The 26,964-nt window shown below is 45.0% G+C and overlaps 1 protein-coding gene across 1 annotated transcript in view; it reads right to left on the bottom strand.

Annotated features, from left to right (window-relative positions):
• Nucleotides 1-26,964, bottom strand: part of ALK (anaplastic lymphoma receptor tyrosine kinase) — a 793,694-nt gene that overhangs the window by 7,022 nt on the left and 759,708 nt on the right. The window contains exons 24-28 of the mRNA XM_011972566.1: nt 19,203-19,300; nt 14,689-14,781; nt 12,064-12,165; nt 2,339-2,473; nt 1,565-1,655 (exon numbers count right to left, since the gene is read on the bottom strand). Of these exons, the coding sequence (XP_011827956.1) occupies nt 1,565-1,655; nt 2,339-2,473; nt 12,064-12,165; nt 14,689-14,781; nt 19,203-19,300 (519 nt within the window). The remainder of the gene's footprint in view (nt 1-1,564; nt 1,656-2,338; nt 2,474-12,063; nt 12,166-14,688; nt 14,782-19,202; nt 19,301-26,964) is intronic.

Genomic DNA, 26,964 nt, shown 5'->3' with positions numbered 1-26,964 from the left:
AAAAAAAAAAAAAAAAAAGCCAAGTGTGGTGACACACGCCTGCAATCCTGGTTACTCAGGAGGCTGAGGCAGGAGAATCACTTGAACCCAGGAGGTGGAGGCTGCAGTGAACAGAGATTGTACCACTGCACTCCAGCCTGGGTGACAGGGTGAGACTCCATCTCAAAAAAAATAAAAAATAAAAATAAAAGAACATAAAATGCTGACTCAAAAATACTCATTTTGTATTCACTCAAAACAAAAATAACAATTTAGGCCAGACACAGTGGCTCATACCTGTAATCCCAGCACTTTGGGAGGGCAAGGTAGGTGGATCATGAGGTCAGGAGTTGGAGACCAGCCTAGCCAACATGGTGAAACCCCATCTCTACTAAAAATACAAAAAAATTAGCCGAGTCTGGTGACACACGCCTGTAATCCTGGTTACTCAGGGGGCTGAGGCAGAAGAATCGCTTGAACCCAGGAGGTGGAGGCTGCAGTGAGCCAAGATGGCACCACTGCACTCCAGCCTGGGCAACAGAGCGAGACTGCCCCCAAAATTAAAATAAATAGTGGCTTATTGACTCTTCTAAAATACTCTCAGAATTAGATATCCTGGCAGAATGAGAGCCAAGAGAGAGGGAAAGAAAGTGAACACAGGGAAGAGGAGATCATCGGACAGAACAAAGCCCTCAGCGGGCAACTGGTGATACTGGCGGCAAGGCTGGCCTTAAAGGGGAGGAGAGATGGGAAGGAGAGTGGTGAGGAATGGCGGCAGAGGCAGAGAAGTTTGTATCAGAGACAGGGAGGAAACGAGGTCATTCTCATACGATAATCTCCACCCTCTTAGGGGAGGAAGCATAGCTGTCTGCTGAAAATGAGGGAGAGAAGCAAAAATTTCAAATCATTACTGAGGGAATGGGAGAGGGATCTATAGAGGAACTCACAGGATTGCTAGAAAAATGTCTGACTTAGACAAACTCTTCAGGCCTTAACTCCTCATCTATAAGGTGGGGATATTTTACATTCCTCAATAAGGATAAAACAAAATACACAAAAAGTGATTTGTACAGTATGAATGATACACAAGTATTATTGATGATGTTAAACTTTCTTCAGATTACTTTGAAATTTCATTCCCTTAATCCTCCTGACATACATAGTTGGACATATAATGTATCAATTATATGCATTTAATTATTTCACATGTTGTTATTTCTGCAGCCAGGCTCTAAACTATTTGTGAGCAGATGTGTTCCATACATCTGTGAAGCTTCAATTCTGGCTAATAAAACATTAGGTCCCCAGTAGGGACTTGGTAAATTCTTGTGGACTGTATTGATTCCCCAGTCTTACTGCGCGTCTGGCACTGTGCTGTGTGCTGGTGAATTTGCTAGTATTATATTTTACCAAATGGGCAAATGGAGACACTAGTCATTCCATTTTAGACAAAATTAATTTTCACTATTGTGATCATAAATCTTATACTCTGACTAGCTTGACCTATTTCATATTTCGGTATTTGCCATCTTTAAGACTTTTCCATATAGAGTAAATGTTGATCAAGGGAAGAAAATGTTTCTACCTGGGTGCAGTATTCAATCCTCTCCAAAATGATGGCAAAGTTGGGCCTGTCTTCAGGCTGATGTTGCCAGCACTGAGTCATTATCCGGTATCTAAAAGAAGCAGCACATTAATTAAAATCAGGAGAAGCACAACGATGAAAAATATATTTTGTTCCAGCCCCAGGGTTGGAATGAATACGTTGAGGGTGGGAACTTGTCTAGGCCCGTGTACTTGGCCTATGCTGCCCCCTGCTGATTGGTCAAGGAAGAGTGTGCAGGTGTAAAGGTATCTAACACAGACATCCTGATGTTTACGTTAACTACGGCTGCTCTCATTCCATTCCTGAATTAAAGCCACTTCGGGGACAGAATATTCCAATTACATTTCCCATCTGCGTTGCTTGTGGGAAGGAAGTGAGGGGTGCCAGGCAGGGCAGCAGACATTGCAGGGAATGGAAATCTTTAAAGTAGACATGGACATACAGTGTACGGCAGCAGGGCCTGGGCCTGGGACACACATTCCCAGCAGGAGCTTGGGGAATGTAGACTTGGCGAGTCCACAGCCTGTAGCCAGACAATGGACACTTTTTCTGGGATGGCATCATTGCTTTTGAGGGCCTGGGAGACCCACCCATCTCATTGAAGTCACAGTCACATTCCCATCTTGGGGCATATTAAAGGGAGGGCAGCTATCTACCCCTTCATCTTAAAGAAGCATATGTGACTCTGGATATTTTTTGAAAAGAAAAACTGCTTAGTAACTACTAGTAGAAAAGTTCCTAAGAGAGTCATACACAGGCCCAGGGCAGTTCTTGGGTGGGTCCATCCGGCCTCCACTGGTGACGAACTCCAGAACTTCCTGGTTGCTTTTGCTGGGATATGGCATATATCCGAGAGAAAAGATTTCCCACAGCAGCACTCCAAAGGACCTGGGCATGGGACAGAGGACATGGAGATGGATATAGACACACCCACCCACATTCACTCACACACTCACACAGGCACACAGACATACAATTTCAACCCTTTTTTTTGTTTCATTATACCCTTGGCCATAATAGAGAACTCTTAAAACGTAGAAAACTTTTAAAAATAAGAAAATACTGCACGTGATGCTCCCTTAAAAGACAACCACTGTTAATGTGTAAGTCGTTTCTGTGCTGAGATTTTTTTTTCACTTAGTCACAGTTATATTCAATATGCAATTTTGGACCTTGATTTTTCCGCACATTTCATTATAGCATAAATATTTTCCGTGCCAGCACATATTATAAATAACATTTGGAATGGCTAATGGCTATAAACATTCCATTGAGTAGTTGGTTTGCCTTATTTCCACATTGTTTTCAGTTTTCAAAATATTTAAAATACTATGATGAACATCTTGGTGCATTTTTTAAAGGGAAGATTTTAAGATAAAGGCTCTGAATTACTAGATTAGGATGTACAGCCAGCTGATTCCATAGTCTCTTACAGTTCTCTGAGCTTCAGTTCCATCTATCAGATGCCCACTCATCAACTTCACTGGTGTATTTTAATAGGCAACTCAAATTTAACATGCCCAAATGGAACTCTTTCTGTACACACACCATCTCCTCCTTCATTCTTTTCCAGCTCAGCAGCATCTCTGGTTATACGTTCAAGCCCAAAACCTAAGAGTCGTCCTTGATTCCATTCTCCCACACTCCTCCACTTCCCATCCAACAGTCAGCAGTCCTATTAACTCTACTTTCTTTTTTTTTTTTTTTTTTTTTTTGAGACGGAGTCTCGCTCTGTCGCCCAGGCTGGAGTGCAGTGGCCGGATCTCAGCTCACTGCAAGCTCCGCCTCCCGGCTTCACGCCATTCTCCGGCCTCAGCCTCCCGAGTAGCTGGGACTACAGGCGCCCGCCACCTCGCCCGGCTAGTTTTTTGTATTTCTTAATAGAGACGGGGTTTCACCATGTTAGCCAGGATGGTCTGGATCTCCTGACCTCGTGATCCGCCCGTCTCGGCCTCCCAAAGTGCTGGGATTACAGGCTTGAGCCACCGCGCCCGGCCCAACTCTACTTTCAAGATAGGTCTTGAATCCAGATAGGATAATCTAGTAATTCAGGGTGGTTACTGAATTAAAATGTAGGATAGTTCTAGTAAAATAAATAGATCAAAAGAATATGAATGTTGACAAATTCTTGATACATACTATTTGGTTTCCAAATGTGTTATTCCATTCATCTACCAGCACCATGTAAAAGCGTGGTAGACACACTCACCAGCATTGAGTATTCTTAATAACAACAACTTTTGCTGATTTTAAGGCAAAAAATGGTAGAATATTTTAAATTATGTTTATTGACTTGATAATTAACATGGTTGGATGCTTTCCCAAGTGTTTATTAATTCATTTCACTTTTTTCCTATGAATTGCTCATTTTTACGGTATCTATCAATTTTCTTTTTGATTTGTAGGCATTCTTTGTATGTCAGAGATGTTAACCTTTTATAAAAAATTCAAATACTTTTATTAATTTCTTTCTTTTTTCTTCTTTTTTTTTGGGGGGGGGAGATGTAGTCTTGCTGTTACTCAGGTTGGAGTGCAGTGGCGCCATCTTGGCTCACTGCAACCTCCACCTTCCAGGTTCAAGTTGATTGCCTGCCTTAGCCTCCCAAGTAGCTGGGATTACAGGTGCCCATCACAATGCTTGGCTAATTTTTGTATTTTTAGTAGAGACAGGGTTTCACCATGTTGCCAGGCTGGTCTCGAACTCCTGACCACAGGTGATCCTCCCACCTCAGCCTCCAAAGTGCTGGGATTACAGGTGTAAAACACCGCACCTGGCCTTAGTTACTTTCTAATGCTACTTTTTAGCATACCAAAGATTTTTATTTTGAGATAGTCAAACCTATTTTTTTTTAATGTCATGATTTCCTTTACTTTATAGTTATACAATCTTCCCTTCGCCAAAGATTAGATAAATATTTGCTATCTTCTTCTAGTTGTGTTTGTTTTTCCGCTCTTCTTAAATCTAGTTGGAATTTAATTTGGTGTCTAGTGTGAGGTAAGGACCTAAATTGATTTGCTTTTCAAATAACTACTCTTCCAACACTATGCATAAGATAATTTCCTCCTTACCCATTGACTCATGATTAAAAACAGGTCTGTTTCTGGCTATATTTTCACTACGTCTACTTGTCTGCTTCTTGCATTGATACCATTCTGTTTTACTTTTTGTGTATTTGTCTTAATATCTGATAAGGCATTTTTGTCTATTTCTCTTTAAAAAATATTTGATTTCTCATTTGTTGTTTTAAAAGCTTTATGAGATGAATTCTTCGTGTTCTAAAAGAATCACCTTTGATATTTTGATTAAAACTTTAAACCACTACTCTAATGATTAGCTTTTTGACAAAGACTATCTTTTAGTGTCTGACTGTAGTTTTCTGAGGTTAGCAAATATTACCACAAAAATTGTAGAGAAAATAGTTCCTCCATCTTCTAAGAAACATGGGGTGCTTTTATTGTCATCATCTGTGTGAAATGTCAAAGACTATTGTGAGAAGGATTGGGCAAAGATATTTTCCCTATTTTTCAGGGGAGAAGGTTGAAGCAGAGGTTATTATACAACTAATCTGAGACAGACTGGAATACATTATTAGATCTCTTGATTTTGCTACCTACAAATTGCCTGGCACGTATATTCTTCCTTTCTGTTTGGCGATCTTACTTCCCCTTCAAGGCAAAACTAACTAGGCAAAATCAAATGAGCAAGAAACTGGCAATAAGGCCTAAAGAATTACAGCTATATGTTTTCCGCTTTTCTAGATAGATACAGGTTATAGCATCCTTTGAGAGCACTAATAGAACTGTACATGGATATTTATTTTCTTAGAGTTCAAGGGAGCAATAAGTAGTATTGGTCATAGAACTTTGATAATTTCGAACAAGTAGGATTGTCCTATTTGCAAATAACAATACCAGATACCTAGTTAAATTTGAGTTCCAGATAAGCAACAAATAGTTTTTTTAGTATATGTATGCTCCAATATTTATACTAAAAAACTATTTGCTGTGCATCTGAAATTCAGTTTCACTGGCCATTTTGTATTTTATCTAGAAACCCTACAGATAGGGCAAATCTATATTTTGTATGCCAGATGGTTCTTTCATCACCTATAAGCCTGCCTTAAAAGGAGCGACAAAGTCCAAAGCTTTGCACCAGAGCATTTAAAATCAAATAAAGAGAAATAGATACATATATATATATATATACATTTAAAACTTCACTTTCTTTTTGTATTAAACTTGCTCTGCCTGAGATGATAGAAATAGCATACATCATTGCTGATTAAACTGTTAAACATTTGAATCAATGAAGATAACAATCTGATAAAAGATTTTAAAATAACAAGCTGCTCTGTGTCAGCCTTTAAAAGCTACATTTTTCTCCTTAATCATAACCTGAAAGGAGGTTATGATTAAAGAAAAAAGGCCATTGTGGAAGATGGTCTCCAGGTGTGATACAGGGTATGTACTTAGAAAAAGTGGGAGCCAAAGATTAATATCTTTAAATGTCCATCCAGCAGATTCCAATATCTCACGCAGTTCTTTGAGCTTCGGTTTCATCTATCAGATGCCCACTCATTAGCTTCACTGGCCTATGTTAATAGGCAACTCAAATTTAACATGCCCAAACGGAACTCCTTCTGAACCCACACCATCTCCTCCTCCATTCTTTCCCAACTCTGCAGCACCTCTGGTTATGCATTTGTTCAAGCCCAAAACCCAGGAGTCATCCTTGACTCCGTTATCCCACACCCCTCCATTTCCCATCCAACAGTCAGCAGTCCTGTTAACTCTACGTTCAAGAAAGATCTTGAGGCTGGGCGCTGTGGCTCACGCCTGTAATCTCAGCACTTTGGGAGGCCGAGGTGGGCGGATCACTTGAGGTCAGGAGTTCGAGACCAGCCTGGCCAACATGGTGAAACTCCGTCTCTACTAAAAATACAAAAATTAGCCGGGTGTGGTAGCACAAGCCTGTAATCCCAGCTACTTGGGAGGCTGAGGTGAGAGGATTGTTTTAACCCAGGAGGTGGAGGTTGCAGTGAGCTGAGATGGCACCACTGTACTCCAGCTTGGGCAGCAGAACGAGACTCTGTCTCAAAAAAAAAAAAAGTCTTCAATCTGACTACTTTGCACTACCTCCACTGCCACCACCAAGCCACACCACTCTCCTCTTTCTCTCAGCTAGCAATGTGCAGGATTTTCTTAACTGGTTTCCTTCTTCACTTACCCACCTCTAGCGTAAATTCAATGGCAGAGGGATTTTTTTTAAAAAAGCAAAGATCATATCACACTCTTGCTTACAACCCTTCAACCGGCATCCCATGGTGTTTAGAATAAAATCCACATCCCCTCATCTGAGCTCCAAGGCTGTCTGTGTTGTGACCCATCCCTTCCACCCCTACTGGCCCTGGGCTCCCTTAGCTCCGACCATCAGGACTTGATTTAATTTCTCAGCAAACAAGCTAGGCTCATTCCTACCTCTGGCTGTTCACACTGGCTTTTTTCTGGAAAGTCTTTTCCCAGTTCTTTCCAAGGCCTGCCCTTTCTGTCTTTCAGGTATTGAAGTTACCTCCTGTGAGGAGCTTCCCCTCGCCCACCTTTGCCAAAAATCCCCCAGCTCCTCCTTCTTCTGCCTGATTGTCTTAGAGCACTTCCCAATCCCTGCAGCTATGTAATTTGTTTAAGCATTCCAGTTGTGAAACAGTCAAAACTTTAAAAAGAACCAGAGTATCTATGTATCTAGATGTTAATCTTTTGCCTTATTTGTGTCAGCTCTCCCTTTCTTTATGAAGACTTCAGAGACAGGAAGACCCCACCTCCCTCTCTCCGCTCCCCTGAAGTTAGACTGTATCCTACCCTTGTATGTTTCACATTTTTAAACAATGCCTGAAAGCACGAACAATACTCTGTATTATAGACATTTTTTACATTGTAAAGTTATACATAAATGATATCCTACTCCTTTTTGTAATTTGCTTTTTCCCCACTGAACACTGTTTTTGAGATTTATCTATGTTGATACATGTAGGTTTAGTGTGTTCTTTTATACTGCTGAATAGTTTTCCATGATATAAGTAAACCACAGTGAATTTTTCCATCTCCTAGTTGAGGGGTAGTTGGGTTGGGTTTTGTTTTTATTTTGTTTTGCTTTTTCTCGATTGTAAACAATGTTGCAAGTGAACATCCAGCGCCCAAGTCTATTTGTGTCATCTTCTCTCTAATACTTAAAAATAGGAGTGTTGGGTCACGGGATGTGCATGTGTTCAGGACAATTACTTAATTGCTTAAGTTATTCTCTGTCTCTGGATCCCCTGGGTTGCTGGTGCTCTAGCTTCACTGCATATCATATCAGAATCATCTGTTAACACACAGATTGCGGAGTCCCACCCCTAGAGTTTCTGTTGTATTAGGCCTGAGGTGGGGGCTGAGGATTCGCAGTTCCCAGGTGGTGCTGATGGACCACACTTAGAGATCCACTGGGTTACGTTAAAACCAAATCTCACTGGTGTAAAAACAACAAAGGCTCTTGCTCTCATTATGTGACACTGGTCAGAAAGGCAGCTCTGGCCATTCGTGGAGGCATCGTGTTATGACATGATCTCAGCGCCGGGCTTTCAAAATGTGGAGGTTGTTCATTCATGCATTGTCTTCTTACGTTTCCTGTGGTGCTGTTAAGTGATTTGATGCCATTTGGATTCCTTATCTTTTATCACTAGTATTTTTTACTATTAATTTTTAAATTTTTCTTCATGGAAGTTTGCAGGATCTTTATCACCATTGGCCTGAGGATGTGCCTTTTTTTTTTTTTTTTTTTTAAGAGACAGAGTCTTGCTGTGTTGCCCAGGCTAGAGTGATCTCGGCTCACTGCAACCTCCGCCTCCCAGGTTCAAGCAATTCTCCTGCCTCAGCCTCCCAAGTAGCTGGGATTACAGGCACCCACCACCACGCCCAGCTAATTTTTGTATTTTTAGTAGAGATGGGTTTCACCATCTTGGCCAGGCTGGTCTTGAACTCCTGACCTCATGATCCACCCACCTTGGCCTCCCAAAGTGCTGGAATTTCAGGCATGAGCCACTGCGCCCAGCCAAGGATGTGCCCTTTTTATCCACGGTGATTGGCACTTGGTGAATTCTTTCATTCTGGAAATTTATGTCCTGTACTAGGAAATCTTGAATGATTTCTCTGCTGTCTTTATTCTCCTCATTTCCTCTGTTCCTTCTCTCTGGGACTCCTATTTTGTCAGCTAATTGGACCTTTTGGTTTATACCCCTTAATTTTTTAAATAAAAAATTCTTATATTTTCCTATATTTCCCATTTCTTTTTAGGTTTATTTTCTGGAAGGTTTATTTAGCTTCACACTCCATCCTTTTCATTACTTTTACATTTCTGTCATCAAATTTTTAGATAATAAGATTTGTTTTTTAGAACAGTTCAAACTTGGAAGAAACTGTGAATACAGAGTTCTCCTGTACCTCATACTCGATTCCTGCTACTTTTAGCATCACATTAGTATGATACAGTTGTTACAATTAATGAACCACAATTAAGGCATTATTGACTGAAGCCCATACTTTATTCAGCTTTCCTTAGTTTTCACTGAATGTCCTTTTTCTATTCCAGAATCCCACTAGGATATCGCATTACATTGAATTGTCCTGTTTCTTTAGGCTTCTCTTGACTATGACAACATCTCCGACTTTCCTTGTTTTTTATGACCTTGACAGGTTTGAGGCTCTGGTCAGGGATTTTGTGGAATATTCCTCAATTGAGATTTGTCTGTTCTTCTCATGATTAGACTGTGGTTATAGGACATGGGGAGGAAGAAGACCACAGAGGTAAAGTACCATTTTCATCACATCAGGGGTGCATACCGGCAACACGACCCAGTCCTGTTGTTGTTGTTGTTGTTGTTGTTATTATTATTATTATTATTATTTGAGATGGAGTTTCGCTTTTGTCGCCCAGGCTGCAGTGCAGTTGCACAATCTCAGTTCACTACAACCTCCACCTCCCAGGTTCAAGCATTTCTCCTGCCTCAGCCTCCTGGGTAGCTGGGATTACAGGGGCCCACCACCATGCCCAGCTAATTTTTGTATTTTTAGTAGAGATGGGTTTCACCATGTTGGCAAGGCTGGTATTGAACTCCTGACCTCAAGTGATCCACCTGCCTTGGCTTCCCAAAGAGCTGGGATTACAGGCATAAGCCATTGTGCTTGGCCCCTAGACTTATCACAGTTGAGGTGGACTTTGAGCACCTGGCTGAGGTTGTATTTGTCAGGTCTCTCCACTGTGAAGTTTCTTTTTTCCGTCTGCCCCAGCCCTATACTCTTTGGAAGAAAGTGAGAACACGCAGCCCACACAGGCTTCAGGGCAGCCCTGCCCATCTCCTCGAGGCTGCCTCTTATCACACTTGGATTTCCTTATCCTCCTAAAACTATTGTTTAAAATAACCTTTTGTCATCCATTTATGGTTGCAATAGTTTTTCTGATCTTTTGGAGGATATTATAGTTTTTAAAAAAAGTTTTCCTAAACTTTCTACATGTTTCTTCTTTCAAGTTCCTTTTTATATGTTTGTTTTCTTCAGATTAGAATATGTTCTCAAGTGTTTGTTGATTCTTGGTTGTCTGTTCATATTTTAAGACCGGGACATTAAGAAGCCATTGGAAAGTTCTGTGTAAGACATTGGCTGGTGGGCAGCTTGCTTGCTTGTTTCACTGGGTGCAATTTTCTGTGACTGCTGTAAACAAAACAACACAAACAAACAAAAAACTACATGCTTGGTGGCTTAAAACAACATAAGTTCATTCTCTGAGAGTTCTGAAGGCCGGACCTCTGAAACTGGTATCACAGGACTGAAATCAAGGTGTCAGCAGGGCTGTGTCCCCTCCGGAGGCTCTAGGGGAGACTCTGTTCCCTGCTGCTTCTGGCTTCTGGTGGCTGCGGGACCTCCTTGACTTGGGACCGCATCTCCAGTCTTGGCCTCTGTGCTCACACTGCCTCTTCTTTTGTGTGTATGACATCTCCTGGTCCTTCTCCCTTATATGGATACTTGCGATGGCATTTAGGGCCCACCTAGATAATCCAGGACAGCTGCCCCACTCTAGGATCCTCAACTCCATCACATCTGCAAAGACCCATTTTTCTTATAAGGCAACATTCTGGGCCTCTGGGATTAGAACGTCATACCTTCAGGCGGCCATTATTCAGCCCACTGCACCTGTGCCCCACTTGGCAGTGCTGTATCTGTAATTTTCTCTTCCATCGGTCCTCCAAAGAGAAATGATCTGATCTCCTGCCCAGCTGCCAGTGTTCTTGGTGCTGGGGGGCCAGTGGGGGCCAGGACCAGAGAGAATTCAGTTCAGTCTCTTCAGAGGAGAGAGCCCCAGTCTTGTGCTGATGGTAGATGAGGAACAGCCAGCAAGCTTCAGGGGTGAGGAGCTCAGCCACAGGATTTAGTTATTCCTTAAACAGACCTTTCATGAATTTTCCTGTTTGCTATACCTCCCCTTCTTTTCTTCCTCCCTCCCTCTCTTCTCTCTCCTCTCTTCTCTCCTCCTCCCTCCTACCCCCTCCTCCCTCCCCCGCTTTCTCTCTCTCTCTCTCTCTCTTTCTCCCTCTCTTGCTTGCCCAGGTTGGAGTGCAGTGGCATGATCATAGCTCACTGCAGCCTTGACTTCCTGGGCTCAAGTGATCCTCCCATCCAAGCTTCCAGAATAGCTAGGACCACATGCGTGTACCATGACACCTGGCTAATTTTTAAATTTTTGGTAGAGATGGGGCCTTTGCTATGCTACCCAGGCTGGTCTTGAACTCCTGGGCTCAAGCAGTCCTCCAGCTTCAGCCTACCAAAGTATTGGGATTACAGGCATGAGCAACTGTGCCTGGCCTACACCCCTACTGTCAATTTCTGGGCCTTTCTGGGGCTCTTAGGCCGAGGGAACCAGCCCTGCTTCTGGATCTGGACTGTTGGTTTAGAGATCCACTTTCTAGTCTTCTTAGTAAGGTACCACGTGTTCATGACTTCCCAGTTTCCAAAATTTTGTCATTGTTGTGTCCTTGCAGGGTCTAATGCAAATAAAAGACTCCCTTTATTGCGGCGTGTGTGTGTGTGTGTACTTTGTGAAGGGCATGCGTTCAATCTGCCATTTAAAATTACATGTGACTGTTAATGTGTGGTCCTCCAGCCAGCAATGGCAGCATCACTCTGGGACTTGTTAGAAATGCACATTCTCAGCTAGATCCCAGACCTTCTGAATCATAAATTCCCAGGGTAGGGTCCAATAATCTGAATTTTAACAAGTCTTTATGAATTCTGATATATGCTCACATTTGAGAACCACTGTTGTTGGGTGTATTGATTCTTCTCTTTTCCCTCCCTGCTAACACAGGGGCTCCCGGCTTAGAGTATGGAATCATTTGGTCCAGGAGCACCACCTTACGGCTGCAGGGATACCTGGAGGATGATAGCAGACTTACCATGTGTCTGTTTTAGAGGTGAATATTCCTTCCATGAAGGCCTCTGGGGGCATCCACTTAACTGGCAGCATCGCACAGCCTCCCTTTCTGTAGTAGCTCGCCCTGTGGGGAAGGAGAGGAAAACCAAACTAGGATCTGGAGATGGCACTAAGCATCCGCTCTGTCGGGAAAGTTGAGAAAGTGGGAACAATATAGTCTACCCATTAAAGGTCTGAAATTAACCAACGGTCCTTGGTGGTTCATGAGGAGAGCAGGGGCACACAGATCTTTTAGTTAAGAACGTTGGTGTCATTTAATAGAAGACAAAATAACCCACGAGAGGCATGAGAGGAATGATCTATGCAATGACTAAGATACCTGCTAGCAGACGTTTAGCTTTCCCTGTTGGGTTTTGTTTGTTATAGCTCACAAAGAATAACATTACTGCAACCTTATAAGTATAGTGTGTTTCTGATGATCTGCAGTAATGCAAGATCCAAAATGGGAGAACTGAGAGCAGGGCTTGTGTCTTAATCATTTTGGATCCTCTGACACTCACAGCATTTAGTTCAGTGTAGGCAATCAACCAGTAATCTAGACAGCTGTGTGGACCCTGCCTGCCATGACACACCCAGACAAAAGAACACAGGGCTAGGCGTAGAGTTGGCTTGCTAGGTAGATGAGTTAATTTACTAGTTTTCATCAGTAATGTCATTAATGCAACTCACTGATAAAAACCAATAAATTAACTCATCTGCCTGTTAGGCCAATTGCATGTCTAGCCTGGTGTTCTCCTCTCTGAATGTGTTACAGGAGGCAGCTTCCTGCCAGCTGTTGACATTAATTAATTACCTCAATAAATATGTACTGAATATTTAGTGTGTATCAAGTACTCTGCCATGTGCTGAGGACATAAATAGGCCAGTCTCTCTCTCCCAAGGATATTGTTTGGTGGAAGAAATGGATATCTATGCATTGCAATATAGAACACCACATACAGTAATGTATGTGCAAGGCTCAGTGACACAAATGAAGAATGGATTCATTCTACTTGAGGCAGGGGTCAGGGACAGGGAAAGCTTCACAGAAGGGCACTCATGGAGCTGAGTAGGAAAGACGCTCTCCCAGAAGACCATTCCTGACCCGTGCCATTGCACAAAGTATAGAGTAGGTGGGGAACGAAGGACTGTAGATAACTTTGAGTGGTTGAAGCCTGGAGCTGGGAGCTGTCAGAGCTGAGCCTGGGAAGGAAAAGTCCGGTAACAGAGGGCTTGAGGAGTCATGCTGCAGCATTTGTATTTGAAATGAGAGGCAGTCCCAGGGTATTCTGAGGAAGGAGAGGAAGGAGAGGAAGGAACGCTGAGCTTGTGGGTAGCGTTAGAAGGTGAAGTGGAGCAAAGGAGAGGAGTACGACAGACAGCAGTGGTAGACGCTCCAGAAACGTCTTTACTACATCTTCCACGTGCTGCTGCCCCGTGGCACCGTGATAGCCTCAGCATGCTCACCCCTCTGGGGACTGTTAACATGTTTGACTGAGGCCTTGAGGGGTGGTGTCTGGATCAGTCTGACTTACTCTCCAAAGAGTTAAAGCTCCATATAACCACTGCTCCTCTCTCTACCCCTGTGAGTTAGGGAAGGGGTCATCCCATGCAAGGAGGGACTTGCTCAGCTCACATAGCAAGTCAGTGTTGTAAATAATCAGGGGAAAAAAAGGAACTAGGGGCTGGGAAGAGAAGAGTGAGCAAAAGTACAATTAAAGTAGTATTAGCTTTTAAAATTGAAGAAAATGTTTTTAAATGTAGCCTTGAAAATGCGGCAGGGAGAAAAAAATAAGGCTGTGTTAGGTACTGATGGGTTCTGCACTGTACTCCACATCTCCTGGGGTGGCTAAAGCTGAGCAATGAGCCAGGCCCTGCATCCTGCCTGATCTGGGATGCAGGTGCTTGGGGTGATAGAAACCATAGCCACTTAGAATTCCTGAGGACTGAGAAGAGGAGTTGAGGAAGTTCAGTAAAGTTCGCTTTGAAGGTCTTTCCACATCAGGTATCCAAGTTATCCCATGTCTCAGAGCATGGCCGGATTAGAGTTGGAACCAATGGACAAACTAATTAAGAACTTGGTGTCGGCTGGGCATGGTGGTTCACACCTGTAATCCTAGCACTTTGGGAAGCTGTGGTGGGCAGATTAACTGAGGTTGGGAGTTTGAGACCAGCCTGACCAACACGCAGAAACCTCGTCTCTACTAAAAATACAAAAAATTAGCCGGGCATGGTGGCGCAGTAATCCCAGCTACTCGGGAGGCTGAGGCAGGAGAATCGCTTGAACTCAGGAGGCGGAGGTTGTGGTGAGCCGAGACTGCACCATTGCACTCCAGCCTGGGCAACAAGAGCAAAACTCTGTCTCAAAAAAAAAAAAAAAAAGAACTTGGTGTCAATTATTGCAGGAAGTGTGATCCTGGATTCAGGCCTTCAGGCATGGTCACTAATTCAAGTTTCCCATGTCCTGAAAAGGAACTTAGTGAAATTTTAGGTGGAAAGTTGACAGGGTACCAGGAGATGATGTAAGGGACAAGCAGCCACACCCCATTCGCTTGAGGGGCTGAGGTGGAAGAGACAGGCCTCGAGGGCTGAGGCAGTCTTTACTCACCTGTAGATGTCTCGGGCCATCCCGAAGTCTCCAATCTTGGCCACTCTTCCAGGGCCTGGACAGGTCAAGAGGCAGTTTCTGGCAGCAATGTCTCTGGGAAGAAAGAAAATGCATGTCCTAATTTTATCCCTAGGAAGATAAGTATACTACGTCCATCACTAGGATTTTATCTCCAAGCTGAAGTTTAAATAGTTCCTTCTCCTCCCTATATTTCCTTTAGTATAGTATTCTTCAGTGTGAGAGAAACAGCCTTAACAATTCTAGGCCTCACAACTACAGAGAAATGGAAAAGGATTAGGGGAAATGATTAAAAATGTTTAATGGGGCAATCATAATGAAATGCAATATACTAGGAACTAGGATTTATTGGCCTTTTACTATGTGCTAAGTGTTGTTGTAAGTGCTTCATATATAATTCTCACAACAGCCCTATAAGACACAAGGTGCTATTACTGTCCTCATTTTATTTTTTAAAAAGTAAGCTAAAAGTAGATAACATAGGGTCATAAGGAATGTTATTTGGCCTTAGGCAGATTTGGAACAAACCACTGGTTGGTTTCTGCCAGTTGTTTGGAAAAGTGTTTTAGAACAGCATGACTTCCCTGAAATCAAATTCAAGTAGATTAAGATATTCACAAATATTTCTAGTTTTTTGTTTTGTTTTGTTTTGAGACGGAGTCTTGCCCTGTCGCCCAGACTGGAGTGCGGTGGCGCGATTTTGGCTCACTGCAACCTCTGCCTCCTGGGTTCAAGCAATTCTCCTTCAGCCTCCCAAGTAGCTGGAATTACAGGCATGCAGCACCACACCTGGCTAGTTTTTTGTATTTTTAGTAGAGACAGGGTTTCATCAAGTTGACCAGGCTGATCTTGAACTCCCGACCTTAGGCGATCCACTTGCCTCGGCCTCCCAAAGTTATTATTATTATTATTATTATTTTAAATAAGCCATTATGGTTCTTTTGTCCATGATTTTATCTAAAGCCTTTGCTAAGCTACATGACTGAAGAATCGCTTCTTTCAGGTGATAAAAAGTTGTCATCTCTGCTGTTGACTCTAGATGACCTGCTTTCCTGTGGCCTGCGCCTGAGGCATGGTCAACCACTGTCCAAGACTCATCAGCTTCTACTGTCTGACTGCTTACCGTTCTGGTCATGCATGTAGGAATGAGGGATACAGCCAGAAGAAGTCTAGGATGGGTCTCTAATAATATTAAGGTTCCTGTGCAGAAAAAAACAAGATGTACTTAGGGAGCACAGCTGCTGTTTCCATGTTCAACTGGTTTCATGATGGTTCTGATCCTAGGCTGAGAAAGGACTTAGAGAATCAACTGGCTGCTAGGATAGTATTTAAAAAATAGGATCTTGATTGGGGATCATGGCTGAGGGTACAAGAATAATGGGTTCAGGTAGGAGATTTATGTTGTTAATACTGCTGACCTGATCCAGAAGGTTTAAGTTGAATTTTGAGGTGGTGTATAAAATGCCCCCATAAAACCATACACGCATAACACATATGACATCAAAAAGGAAGAAAAATAGTTGGCTGTATAGCCATTAATTCTCAAGAGAAATATAGCAAAGTAGACCAGGAATAATATTTATGGCTCCAGAAAAGTCTTTACACTGATGCGTATGGAATGGTTGCTTTAAAAAGTGATCGTGAATTTAATGGCAAGAAGGTAAATGCAATATACAGAACATACCAAGAGTTGGGAGAATGACACATCATTCATGAAATGGCAATGAACCATGTCCAAAGGAAAAAGATCTAATTTTTTTAAAAAACGGAAGCATGTGGATCTGGTAAGGAAGTTCCACTCTGAATTCCAAAAGCGTAGAAGTATACATGTGTGGAAGTCCATGAATCTTAAGAGCAGATAAAGGGTGCAGGGAGAGAGAATTCGAGGCAACTCTGTTGTGGGTATGTACCATAGACCTCTTAGCTAGTTAGAACATGTAAAAGACGTTTTTTTCCATACAAATGACCAAATTACCCCAGAAGAAAAGCTTTGATTGAGATGGACAATTTCTGCCAGAAGTTTTCTTTTGCTTAAAACAGATCATCTGATACCTTCTTGATTTGGTGTTTGACAATTTAATTTCTTAGAAAGGAGAAAAGAGCAATAAACAATTGCTCTGGGATCTAATTCCAACCTTCAGTAACTATTTCTAGATATGGAAGTGACAGGAGTCTTGAGGGAATGTAATCCTGTTAACATCATAACAACAGAGCATTGGGTATCATCGAAATGTCTTGTGGCTGTAGGAAAGCAGATGTCAAAAGGTCAGAGGACAAATGGAAATGATCCCTCAGCCAGAGAATCTGTACGTTATGGTGACCAACGTGGGCAGAGATCCAAAAAAAAGGAGAAAGGATCCCAATGCTAAGTGAAGGAAGACATCTGGTCACCAAGGTGACACAGGTTGCTCTCAGAGGAGTCCACACTTAAAGCACATGGACAAAAGATGGAAAGATGACTCTAATAAAGGATGACTTCAAAAAGTGCACAGCTTTGTCTCGACTGAGTAATGGAATGGCAAAGCCCAGAGTTGAGATTTATGGGAAGTTCTGGGTACAACGCAAAGGACAAGAACAGGACTGGGGAGCGGGGGAAAGGGCTGAAAAATGACCTTAAAAAAAGAACAGAACTGATACAGTCTTAGAAGCAGCAGATGGTGGAGCTGCTCCCGGCTCCTTTTTTGCTTTCATTATTTCTATGAAGCAGCATGACCTGCAAGTTGGAAAGGGTTAGAAGCTAGAGGGAGAACTGAAGGCCAAAAGGATGAAGTGACAGTAAGAGGATAAGCTCTTCTGAGAGTTGATTGCCTCCTGTTAGGAGTGACTTTGGAACTTAGGCAGGTGTACTTCCTGACTTCTCGTTTCCCCGTTTTTATTAGGGAGAAAGCATAGCTTGTTATATATTTGCATACTTTTCTATTCCTTTTCTTTTTTTTTATTTTGAGACGGAGTTTCGCTCTTGTTGCTCAGGCTGGAGTGCAATGGCGTGATCTCGGCTCACCGCAACCTCTGCCTCCTGGGTTCAAGTGATTCTCCTGCCTCAGCCTCCCAGGTAGCTGGGATTACAGGCACCCCCTCACCACGCCCGGCTAATTTTGTATTTTTTTTTTTTTTTTGAGACAGAGTCTCGCTCTGTTGCCCAGGCTGGAGTGCAGTGGCCGGATCTCGGCTCACTACAAGCTCCGCCTCCCGGGTTTACGCCATTCTCCTGCCTCAGCCTCCCGAGTAGCTGGGACTACAGGCGCCCACCACCTCGCCCGGCTAGTTTTTTGTATTTTTTAGTAGAGACGGGGTTTCACCGTGTTAGCCAGGATGGTCTCGATCTCCTGACCTCGTGATCCGCCCGTCTCAGCCTCCCAAAGTGCTGGGATTACAGGCTAATTTTGTATTTTTAATAGAGATGGGGTTTCTCCATGTTGGTCAGGCTGGTCTCGAACTCCCAACCTCACATGATCCTCCCTCCTCGGCCTCCCAAAATGCATGATAAAATTACAGGCATGATAATTTTCTATTTCTAAGCTCTTACAGCATCTCTCATTTCCTATTTTGTACTTACATATTTTAATGATTATGAACATGCCTTAAACTCTTTGAAGACGTGTGTTAATAAATTATTGTGAGTTCACCAAGTTATTATTTACTACATTAGAGGCAAATCATTAAGGAAGAGCTCTGCAAAGAGCCTGATGATCTGTTTTAGTTTTCTGATTTCAAGCTGTCAGCTGAGAAAGTCATCAGCTTTCACAAGGAAAGACATACATGATATATGATGTTCATAGCATGATGTCCCAGTCCATACAGCTTTTAAACACAAGAATGATTATAATAGAAGAAATGAAGTATAGAAGTAATGAAAATCATCATTATGCTTCATTTCAGAGTATTTTAGAAAAAAATAATATATCCAACAAACATTGTGTCCCCATTATATGCCAGGTATACAAAGATGAATACAACAGCATCCTTGCCTGTAAGCCACCCATTGTCAAAAATGCAATTCCTTAACTTCCCCATATGGAGCCCAGTTTTCTACGGGGGGGGAGGGGGGAGCCTTAAAGTGATATAGGACTTGAACATTCAAGATACAGGCAGGGGGCCTCACAGGAGGTTAAGAATTAACTTATTAACTTATAGGTCTCCAGCCCTGGCAAGGATATTTTATGACACCTGTTTTATGTAAGGGGCAAGTGAAACCCTGATAGAATAAGTTACCATCTTAAAGACAAAGCCAAAGGGGCCAGGAGCCATCGCTCATGCCTGAAATCCTAGCACTTCAGGAGGCCAAGGTGGGAGGATTACTTGAGCCCAGAAATTCGAGACCAGCTTGGGCAACAAAGTGAGACCCTGTCTCTCAAAAAAAACAACAAACCAAAGCTGAATCATCCTACAAACAAACAGCCCTGGAGGGAGACCTAGTGATGTGAGCCCTTGAGATCTGCAGGAAAGCACACAGACAGCGACAGGATGACAGGAAGAGCATGGTCACTTTGACTCACCGGTGGATGAAGTGGTTTTCCTCCAAATACTGACAGCCACAGGCAATGTCCCGAGCCACGTGCAGAAGGTCCAGCATGGCCAGGGAGGAGGGCTGGCTCTGTGGGGAGAGAGAAGCGGGCCACTGACAAGGAGCTTGTCAGTGAGAGGAGGGAAATCGGAAACGCTGGCTTCCAGTGCTCACAAGGAGGCAGACAGTGAACATGCAGCTACACCAGGGGCCTTGGCCCTGGCTGCACACTGGAAATCACCTGGAGGCATCTGAAAGAATTTGGATGCCTGGGCCTCAACCCAGACCTCTCTAAGTGGGCACAGCATTTGTGTATTTGAAATCTTCCCAGGTAATGTGATGCTAGCGTGCAGCGAAGGCTCAGAGCACCCAGACTCCGGGAAGCCAGGCTGGAGCAGGTGTTCTTTCGTTTTAATTTATTGTGCACATTCTCTCACCCCAATCTTCATAAGCATTTGAATATCCCCAATTTATAAACAAGTTTGGGAGGAATCCACAGGGGAATAGGGCAGTTTTTAAAATCCTCGATTTAAATGTCTTAAAATATTTCTTAAAACTAATTTTCTTCAAGCAGATCCAGCGCTAAAATTGACTGAAAAAGAAAAGCTTTTGGGAAATGCTGGGCAATTATGAGCTATCGCAAGCTTTTCTGCATGAGGTCTCTTTCATGCAAAAGGAGATGTCACCTCCCTACCCCTCTGGGGACATCCCATCTTGGCTTCCTGGACAGCCTTGCTGAGCACAATGAAGCCTTTTCAGAAGGCGACATCCCATCTTGGCCTCTCTTTTAATTCCTAAATCCCTGACATGTGCGGCAGCTCAGCCTCAGGCAGTGTCCGAGTCACTGTGTTGTTCCATGTTGATTTCACCATTTCCCCAAGTCACTTTGTTGAAGTTCCAGAGACAAGGATCTCACCCTCCCTCAGCACCCAGCACAATGCTGGACACACTCTGGGGGTTCAGTGAGTGTTGGGCGGCTGATTGGTTGATGACAGCCCCAGGCCAGGATTTACCTGGAGGAACATGATTCACATACCTACTCAGGAAAGCTCATGCAGGTAGGGTGTCAAATCCACCCCTTTAGGGCTGCCCCAAGAAAGGTGTTTAAGCTGGTGACTCTTGAGCACCTGGGCAAACTCCCTGCAGGAAATGCATGCTTGTAGCTCTCCTGTTTTGCTCTTCTTTCAAAGAGGGGGCTGAGGACTGGGCTCTTTAGTCCTGAGGTGCTCACAGGGAAGTCACCTAGCCAGGTGGCAGCGGTGGAACCAGGTGGGGTCTGGGTACAGGCTTAGCCTGCTGGGGATTTTCTCTGCCATAGATCAGGGCCTCCCCAGGACTCTGTGGAACAATGGCCTGGGTCTGGTGGAGGCAGAACAGTCTTGCTTCTCTAGGCCATGCTTCAGTTCTAGGGGAGAAAACTGAGAGTGGATAGTACCCCTACCGGTGCCTTACATTCCCCAGAGCACACACATGATCTGCCGTGTGGTAGGTCTGGAAGAGAAGGTGATCTCCGTATTAAAGATGAGAAGGCTGAGGGCTCAGAGAGGCTAAGTGACTCACTCCAGGTCACACAGCTAATAAGAGTGGAGCCAAAGCTGCCCGGAGATGGGCTTTAAGGATCTGGGTCAGGAGAGGCATCCTCCCTCCTCCTTGGGAGAGGATCTAAGGAGTTAAAATGGAAGAGAGAGTGCCTGAGCGGGGACGGAGTGTATGTGAATACGGTGCCCAACGCACAGCGAATGCGGAGTACAGCACCCACAACGGCAAACACCATACTTCAGTGGACCATCGAGCTGACCCGGGCTCCAGCCTGCTGGCCCCTTCCAGGCCATGTGGTCTGGGGCTGGCTGCTCAGCCTCTCAGAGCCACAGTTTCATTGTGACAGTGGCATGGGACTGTCGGCCTCCCTGGGTTGTCAGGAGCACGATGCCAGCAGCCTCGGGCAGTGCCTCATCAGGGGACCCGAGGTATTGAGGGGTTGCCACATGGGAGGCCAGGGGGACTCGGAAAACAGCTCCTTGTGGCTGGCTCTCCAGAGGCCTCCTCAGGAGCAGAGGTACCCCCTCTGCCCCTAACGAGAAATAAATACCTTTTCGCTCTTCAGGAACGTGCCCTCTGTCCCTACCAGAGCAGGCCCCGGTCCTAGCTGTGCTAGAGCCTTCAGGAAGATTCTCTTCCTGCCAGTATCTTTGTGTCTTAGTGCCCATCACTGAGGATGCAAAGGCCATAGATGTCTCGGAAGGCCCAGGAGCCTGGAGCGCTGTGGGGACTAAATCTCTCCGGGTATTAACTCATGGGCCAGGCTGATGTGGCTCCCTGTCCTTGGCTGCTCAGAGCAGATTAACTGCTCCACTAATCAGTGTGCGCAGGGCAGTCAGCAAGCATGGGTTATGGCGGGGGTGTGTGTGTGTGTGTGTGGTGTGTATGCGTGTGGTGCGTGTTGTGTATATATGCATGTGGTGTGTGTGTTTTGTGCATGTGTTGTGTATATATATGTGTGTGGGGTGTGTGTGGGGGGTGTGTGTGGTGTGGTGTGTATATGTTTGTGTTTTGTGTATTGTGTGGTATGTGTAGGGTGTGTGAGGTGTGCGTGGTGTGTATGTGTGTGTGGGTGTGTGTAGGTGTGTCTATGTGGTATATATGTGTGGTGTGTCTGTGTGTGTAGTGTGTGTGGTGTGTATATGTCTGTGTGGTATATATGATGTGTGTTGTATATGTGTGTGTGGTGTGTGCGTGGCATGTGTGATTGTGTGGCGTGTGCGTGAGTATATGTATGTGGTATATGGTGTGTCTGGGTGTGTGGTGTGTGTGTATGGCATGTGTAATGTGTCTGGTGTGTGTGTGTGTGAGTATATGTATGTGGTATATGTGTGGTGTGTGTGGCGGGCGTGTGTGCGGAGTGTGTTGTGTATATGTGAGGTGTGTGTGTATGTGTAGTGTATGTGGTATATGTCTATGTGGTGTGTTTGTGTGTGGGGGGCGTGTGTGTGGTGTGTGCTGAGGCAGGAGAATCACTTGAACTGGGTAGTGTGTGTGTTGTGTGTATGTGTGTGGTGTGTTTTGTGTGTTGTATTTAGATGTGTGTATATGTTTTGTGTATGTAATGTACGTGTGTGGTGTGTTTTTTGTGTGTTGTGAATATGTGTGGTGCCTGTGATGTGAGTTGTGTATATGCATGTGGTGTGTATGTGTGTTTTTTTGTGTGTGTGGCATGGGTTGTGTGTGTCTGGGAGGGGCTATAGGCATGGGTGGGGTGGGGTGGGAGGACCTGTGGACACTGGCAAACCTGATGCTGAATCTAGACTTGCAGAGCATCGCCAGCCAGTGCACCCATCTGCATCTCTCCTGGGGCAAAGAGTTGGAATCAGGATTTTATCCCCATCTGCCACTGGAGTGCGGCACTTCCTCGGACCCAGCTGTTCTCACGGCCATGGTTGTGGGCCTTGCTATGGGTGCTCCCCATGGTGGGTTTGCGGGATGGAGTTGGAAGATCAAGTAGGCGTGGGTGCTGCCTGATGGGAATGATCAGAGTCTCTGCTGCCCGCCTGTGTGCATGAGAGTCCAGGGAAGGAGAGCCGCGGCTCTGAGGGCTGTCTACGCATGGGTTCCTCTGAGAGCACGTGTGAGTGGGAGGCCCCTAGGGCACTGGTGTTCCCTTCAGGGATGCCCTTTAGGTCAATATCCTACTTTTACTGTTGAGAAAACGGGAGTGATTTGTTTGGTATCACAGCTTCTGAGGGGCTATTCCCAAAGGATAATATATTCTAAAAATAAAATAGAATAATATTGAGATTGCTTCCTTTCTAAAGCATTAATAGCTTCTCCCTAAGTATTCAGAGATGAACCATCACAGGACAAAGGGTAGGCATCCTTTTGCCAAGTGAAAAACAGAATAGGATTTTTCTTTTTTTTTTCTTTTTTCTTTTTTCTTTTTTTTTTTTTTTTGAGATGGAGTCTCGCTTTGTTGCCCAGGCTGGAGTGCAATGATGCAGCTCACTGCAACCTCCGCCTCTCAGGTTCAAGCGATTCTCCTGCCTCAGCCTCCCGAGTGCTGGGATTACAGGTGCCCGCCACCAGGCCTGGCTAATTTTTGTATTTTTAAAGTAGAGATGGGGTTTCACCACGTTGGCCAGGCTGGTCTCGAACTCCTGACCTCAGGCGATCTGCCCGCCTCAGACTCCTAAAGTGCTGGGATTACAGGTGTGAGACACTGTGCCCGGCAGATGTTTTAAAATTGATGCATATAAAGATGAGAGGGAATGATGAAAAAGAGGCAAAGAATGCAGATGGGGAACATAAAGTGCTGCAGAAGCCCACTTTGAAAAGCGGTGAGGAATGGCCAGGTGCAATGGTTCATGTCTGTTATCCCAGCACTTTGGGAGACCGAGGCGGGCAGATCACCTGAGGTCAGGCATTTGAGACCAGCCTGGCCAACATGGTGAAACCCTGTCTTTACTAAAGATACACAGATTAGCCAGGCGTGGTGGCACATGCCTGTAATCCCAGCTACTCGGGAGGCTGAGGCAGGAGAATCACTTGAGCTGGGGAGGCAGAGGTTGCAGTGAAGCGAGATTGGGCCACAGAGCCTGGGCAACAGAGCCAGACTCCATCTCAAAAAAAAAAAAAAAAAAAAAAAAAGCAGCGAGAAGTCCCCACTTTTCCTTGGCACCAGATGTCCCTTATGTGTTTGGAGCCAGCATTGCCATCGTTGGTCTCTTGCCTGTGGACTGTGGACCTCTGGAATCCAATAAGCCAACTGTATTCTGAATGTCTTCCATACAGCCATCTTCCATACAGCCACTACTCACAGGCATTGCCATGTCCCAAATAGTCACAGACACTGTTGTGATTAATGACCTACACCTTTATAAAGAGATTACTGAATTCTTAATGGCTTTTGTCATTATTGACTGAATTCATGGATACTAAAGTACAGCTCTTACCTATCCCTGGCATATAGGAAGCCCTGCATAAATATTTACTGAATAAATATTGGGTCTGTAGAATTTTTTTGACATTAAAAAGGGATCTTCATTCCCGAAGAGGTGGAGTCCTGGGACCAAGTGCTGTTTTCATCTGTACCCACGCATTCGTTTCCATGACAGGCACGGCTGACCTGGGCATCCACTCTGTCTACCGCGTCTGCACGTCCGTTCTGTCATTTCATGTTTGCACAGATGTTGTCGGAGGCCAGAGCCTTTTATCCCATCTCAAAGGGCCTTTGATCCTGATCTAAGGTCTGTGGAGCCACTGAGCTCCAGAGCTGGCAGGAAGTGAGGACAGAGACCTTGTCTGATTCTGCACCCCAAGCCTGGTGCCTGCACACAGTAGGTCATCAGGGAACCCCTGGGAGTATCAGGGTGATTCCAACAAGTGAATCAGGTGGAATTCAGGCCTCTGAAGTCTGAGTTTCAGCATCTGGAGGCACACCTCCACCCACTTTCTCTTCACAGCACATGTTTCTCCATCCCTCATGTCCCTTGGCTGATTCACCCTCTTTTATCCTGTGTAGGATTTACTGATATTAGTCCTGTCTGTATGCTGGAAATCACATTCCTTTTTCACAGTCCACTGAATCCTTATCTTACAAAGTTGGATTTTGTGACCCTGAGAATTCATGCAGGAGGCCCAGCTAAGCCCCAGGGAAGCTGCTGCCACAAACACATCCGCATTGGTGGCTCTGGAGGACCACAATTGGACATTTGAAATCAGCCAAGGATCCCAGGAAGGACAGCTCACCTGGGCCTGGTGGGTATATGGGAGGCGGGGAGGACCATGACTGGGGTGCTGCCGGAGTGTGCCTGGTTGGCAACGAGAGCCACACAGAGGAAAAGCGGGGCCAGGGGTTGAAAGAGCAGATTGGGTGAGGGTGGGACTCTGGCCCTGAGAAGTGGCTCTTCCAAGGGCAGGCCCCCTCCCCGCTGTGGGCGACCCTCAGGTAGTGCCTGCTGTTAGAGGGCAGAACTTGGGGACAGGCTCCTGTTAGAATCTCCAAGGGCGGCACTCTGGGTTGGGGGTGGTGAGAGATTGAATGATCTGCCTTTCCTTGCTGGACTTTGTTCTTTGTAATAATATTGGAATCATCTTTCATCATCAAAGGAGAGAGATGCCTTTGTGTTTGAGAGAGGGAGAGAGAAAGGGGAAGAGAGAGAGAGAGAGAGAGAGAGAGAGAGAGAGAAGGCCCACTCCTCACTCCTGCCCTCTCCTGCCCCTGAAGTCCTTGAACTTGCCAAGTGCTGGGCTCCCAGACTCCCTTTGCAAAGTCTCTCTCCTTTGCATACATACGACTTTCTCTTCTTGAGCCTCAGGAAGGTCCAGCAGGAGAACCAGGGCTGTGCCTCTCCCCAAAGTGTGATACCACGTGTCCCCCACTGACAGCAGCGCTGCTGAGAATCTCAGGGCATGAGGGTCAAAGGCTCTGCCCTCCTAGGTGGTGGTGGGAAAGTCAGTGAATCTGATGCTTGTACCCTGGCAGAGATGCCGGGATGCCTGGCAGTGTTGGCTTTAAGCACCCAACCTCATCTTGATAGTTTACAGTTTCCCAGAGGGGACCACTGGATAAGCAGTAAGTTGGAGAGAGCACTGAATCAGGAGTCATAAGGCCTGAGTTCTAGTCCCAGCTCTTCCACTTCCTGTGTGGCCACGGCAAGTCCCATAATCTCTCTGGGCCACAGCTTTCTCATTCATAGAACTGGGGAGAGATCTGCATCGTCTGTTCATAGGGTGGTGTTGAGAAATGTGAAAGGTCTGAGGAGGATGCTAGCTGACGAGGGCTCTTATGAGACAGGGGTAATCTTTATCTCCCTGCTCCCTGCCCAGTCCTCCTGCCAGGTATGCTCAGGTGCACACACATTCCTCTTCTCAAGGGGTAAGACAGTATTCTTCTTAGATACCGAGATGGGTCACCCAGTGGCTAAGGTGAAGGTATTTTACATGGATCCTGACTGAAGGTGGAGATCAGAACAGTCATGACCTTGCAGGGCTTCCATCACCACTTTGAGTCCCTGTGAGCAGTGTGGTCACGTTGGGCTTTCTGGAACCACTGGCTGTTGGTCCTTCCCTGCTTTCCTGGGGGCCGGAGGGTGGCCGCTGCTTTTACTGTGCAAGTCTTCCCTGTGATCCCCACAGTACAGTGGTTCCTGGAGGAAGGCTAGATCCTAACCCTGGGGCCTGCTCAGTTCCAGTTCCTGGTACCCAGGGCCTGCTGAAGACCTGCAGACCCAAGCATGGGCAGCTGGGCTCTGGGTCTGCCCAGGGTGCTATGTTTAATAATTTAGAACCACCTTTGAGATGTTCTAGTCCAATCCTCAAATCTCACCTGTGTGGATACCCAGGTTAAAGGTTTAAGACTGCCCTAAACCACATGGGTGTCTAATGGCCAAGTTGGGGCTGGAGCTTGGGATTCCTGGGTCCACCCTGGGTATCTTCACTTCCCAAGCTCTGTTAACCATAAGATGTGTGTAGCACCTTCCTAAATATGAGGTTGGAATGTCCAGGCATTATTATCCCTACTTGAGACATGAGGACAGTGGGTTCTGAATGAGTAGCTGCAGAGTGACCTGCCCGGGTCAGTTGCTTGAGTAGTGACATGGCTGGCATGAAAGTTCCCCTCTGTGTTTGTCTCTAGTGTGGTTTTCCAGAGTCAGCAGACCATGGGAATGGATCCAGGCTATAGAATGCAGATATGGTTTGGATTTGTGTCCCTGCCCAAATCTTACCTTGAATTGTAATCCCCATTGTTGGAGGAGGGGCCT

Source organism: Mandrillus leucophaeus, unplaced genomic scaffold, assembly GCF_000951045.1.
Source record: "Mandrillus leucophaeus isolate KB7577 unplaced genomic scaffold, Mleu.le_1.0 Scaffold13, whole genome shotgun sequence".
Lineage (NCBI taxonomy): Eukaryota > Metazoa > Chordata > Mammalia > Primates > Cercopithecidae > Mandrillus > Mandrillus leucophaeus.
The sequence above is the reverse complement of the archived record's forward strand: the minus strand, read 5'-3'. Positions and strand labels throughout refer to the sequence as shown.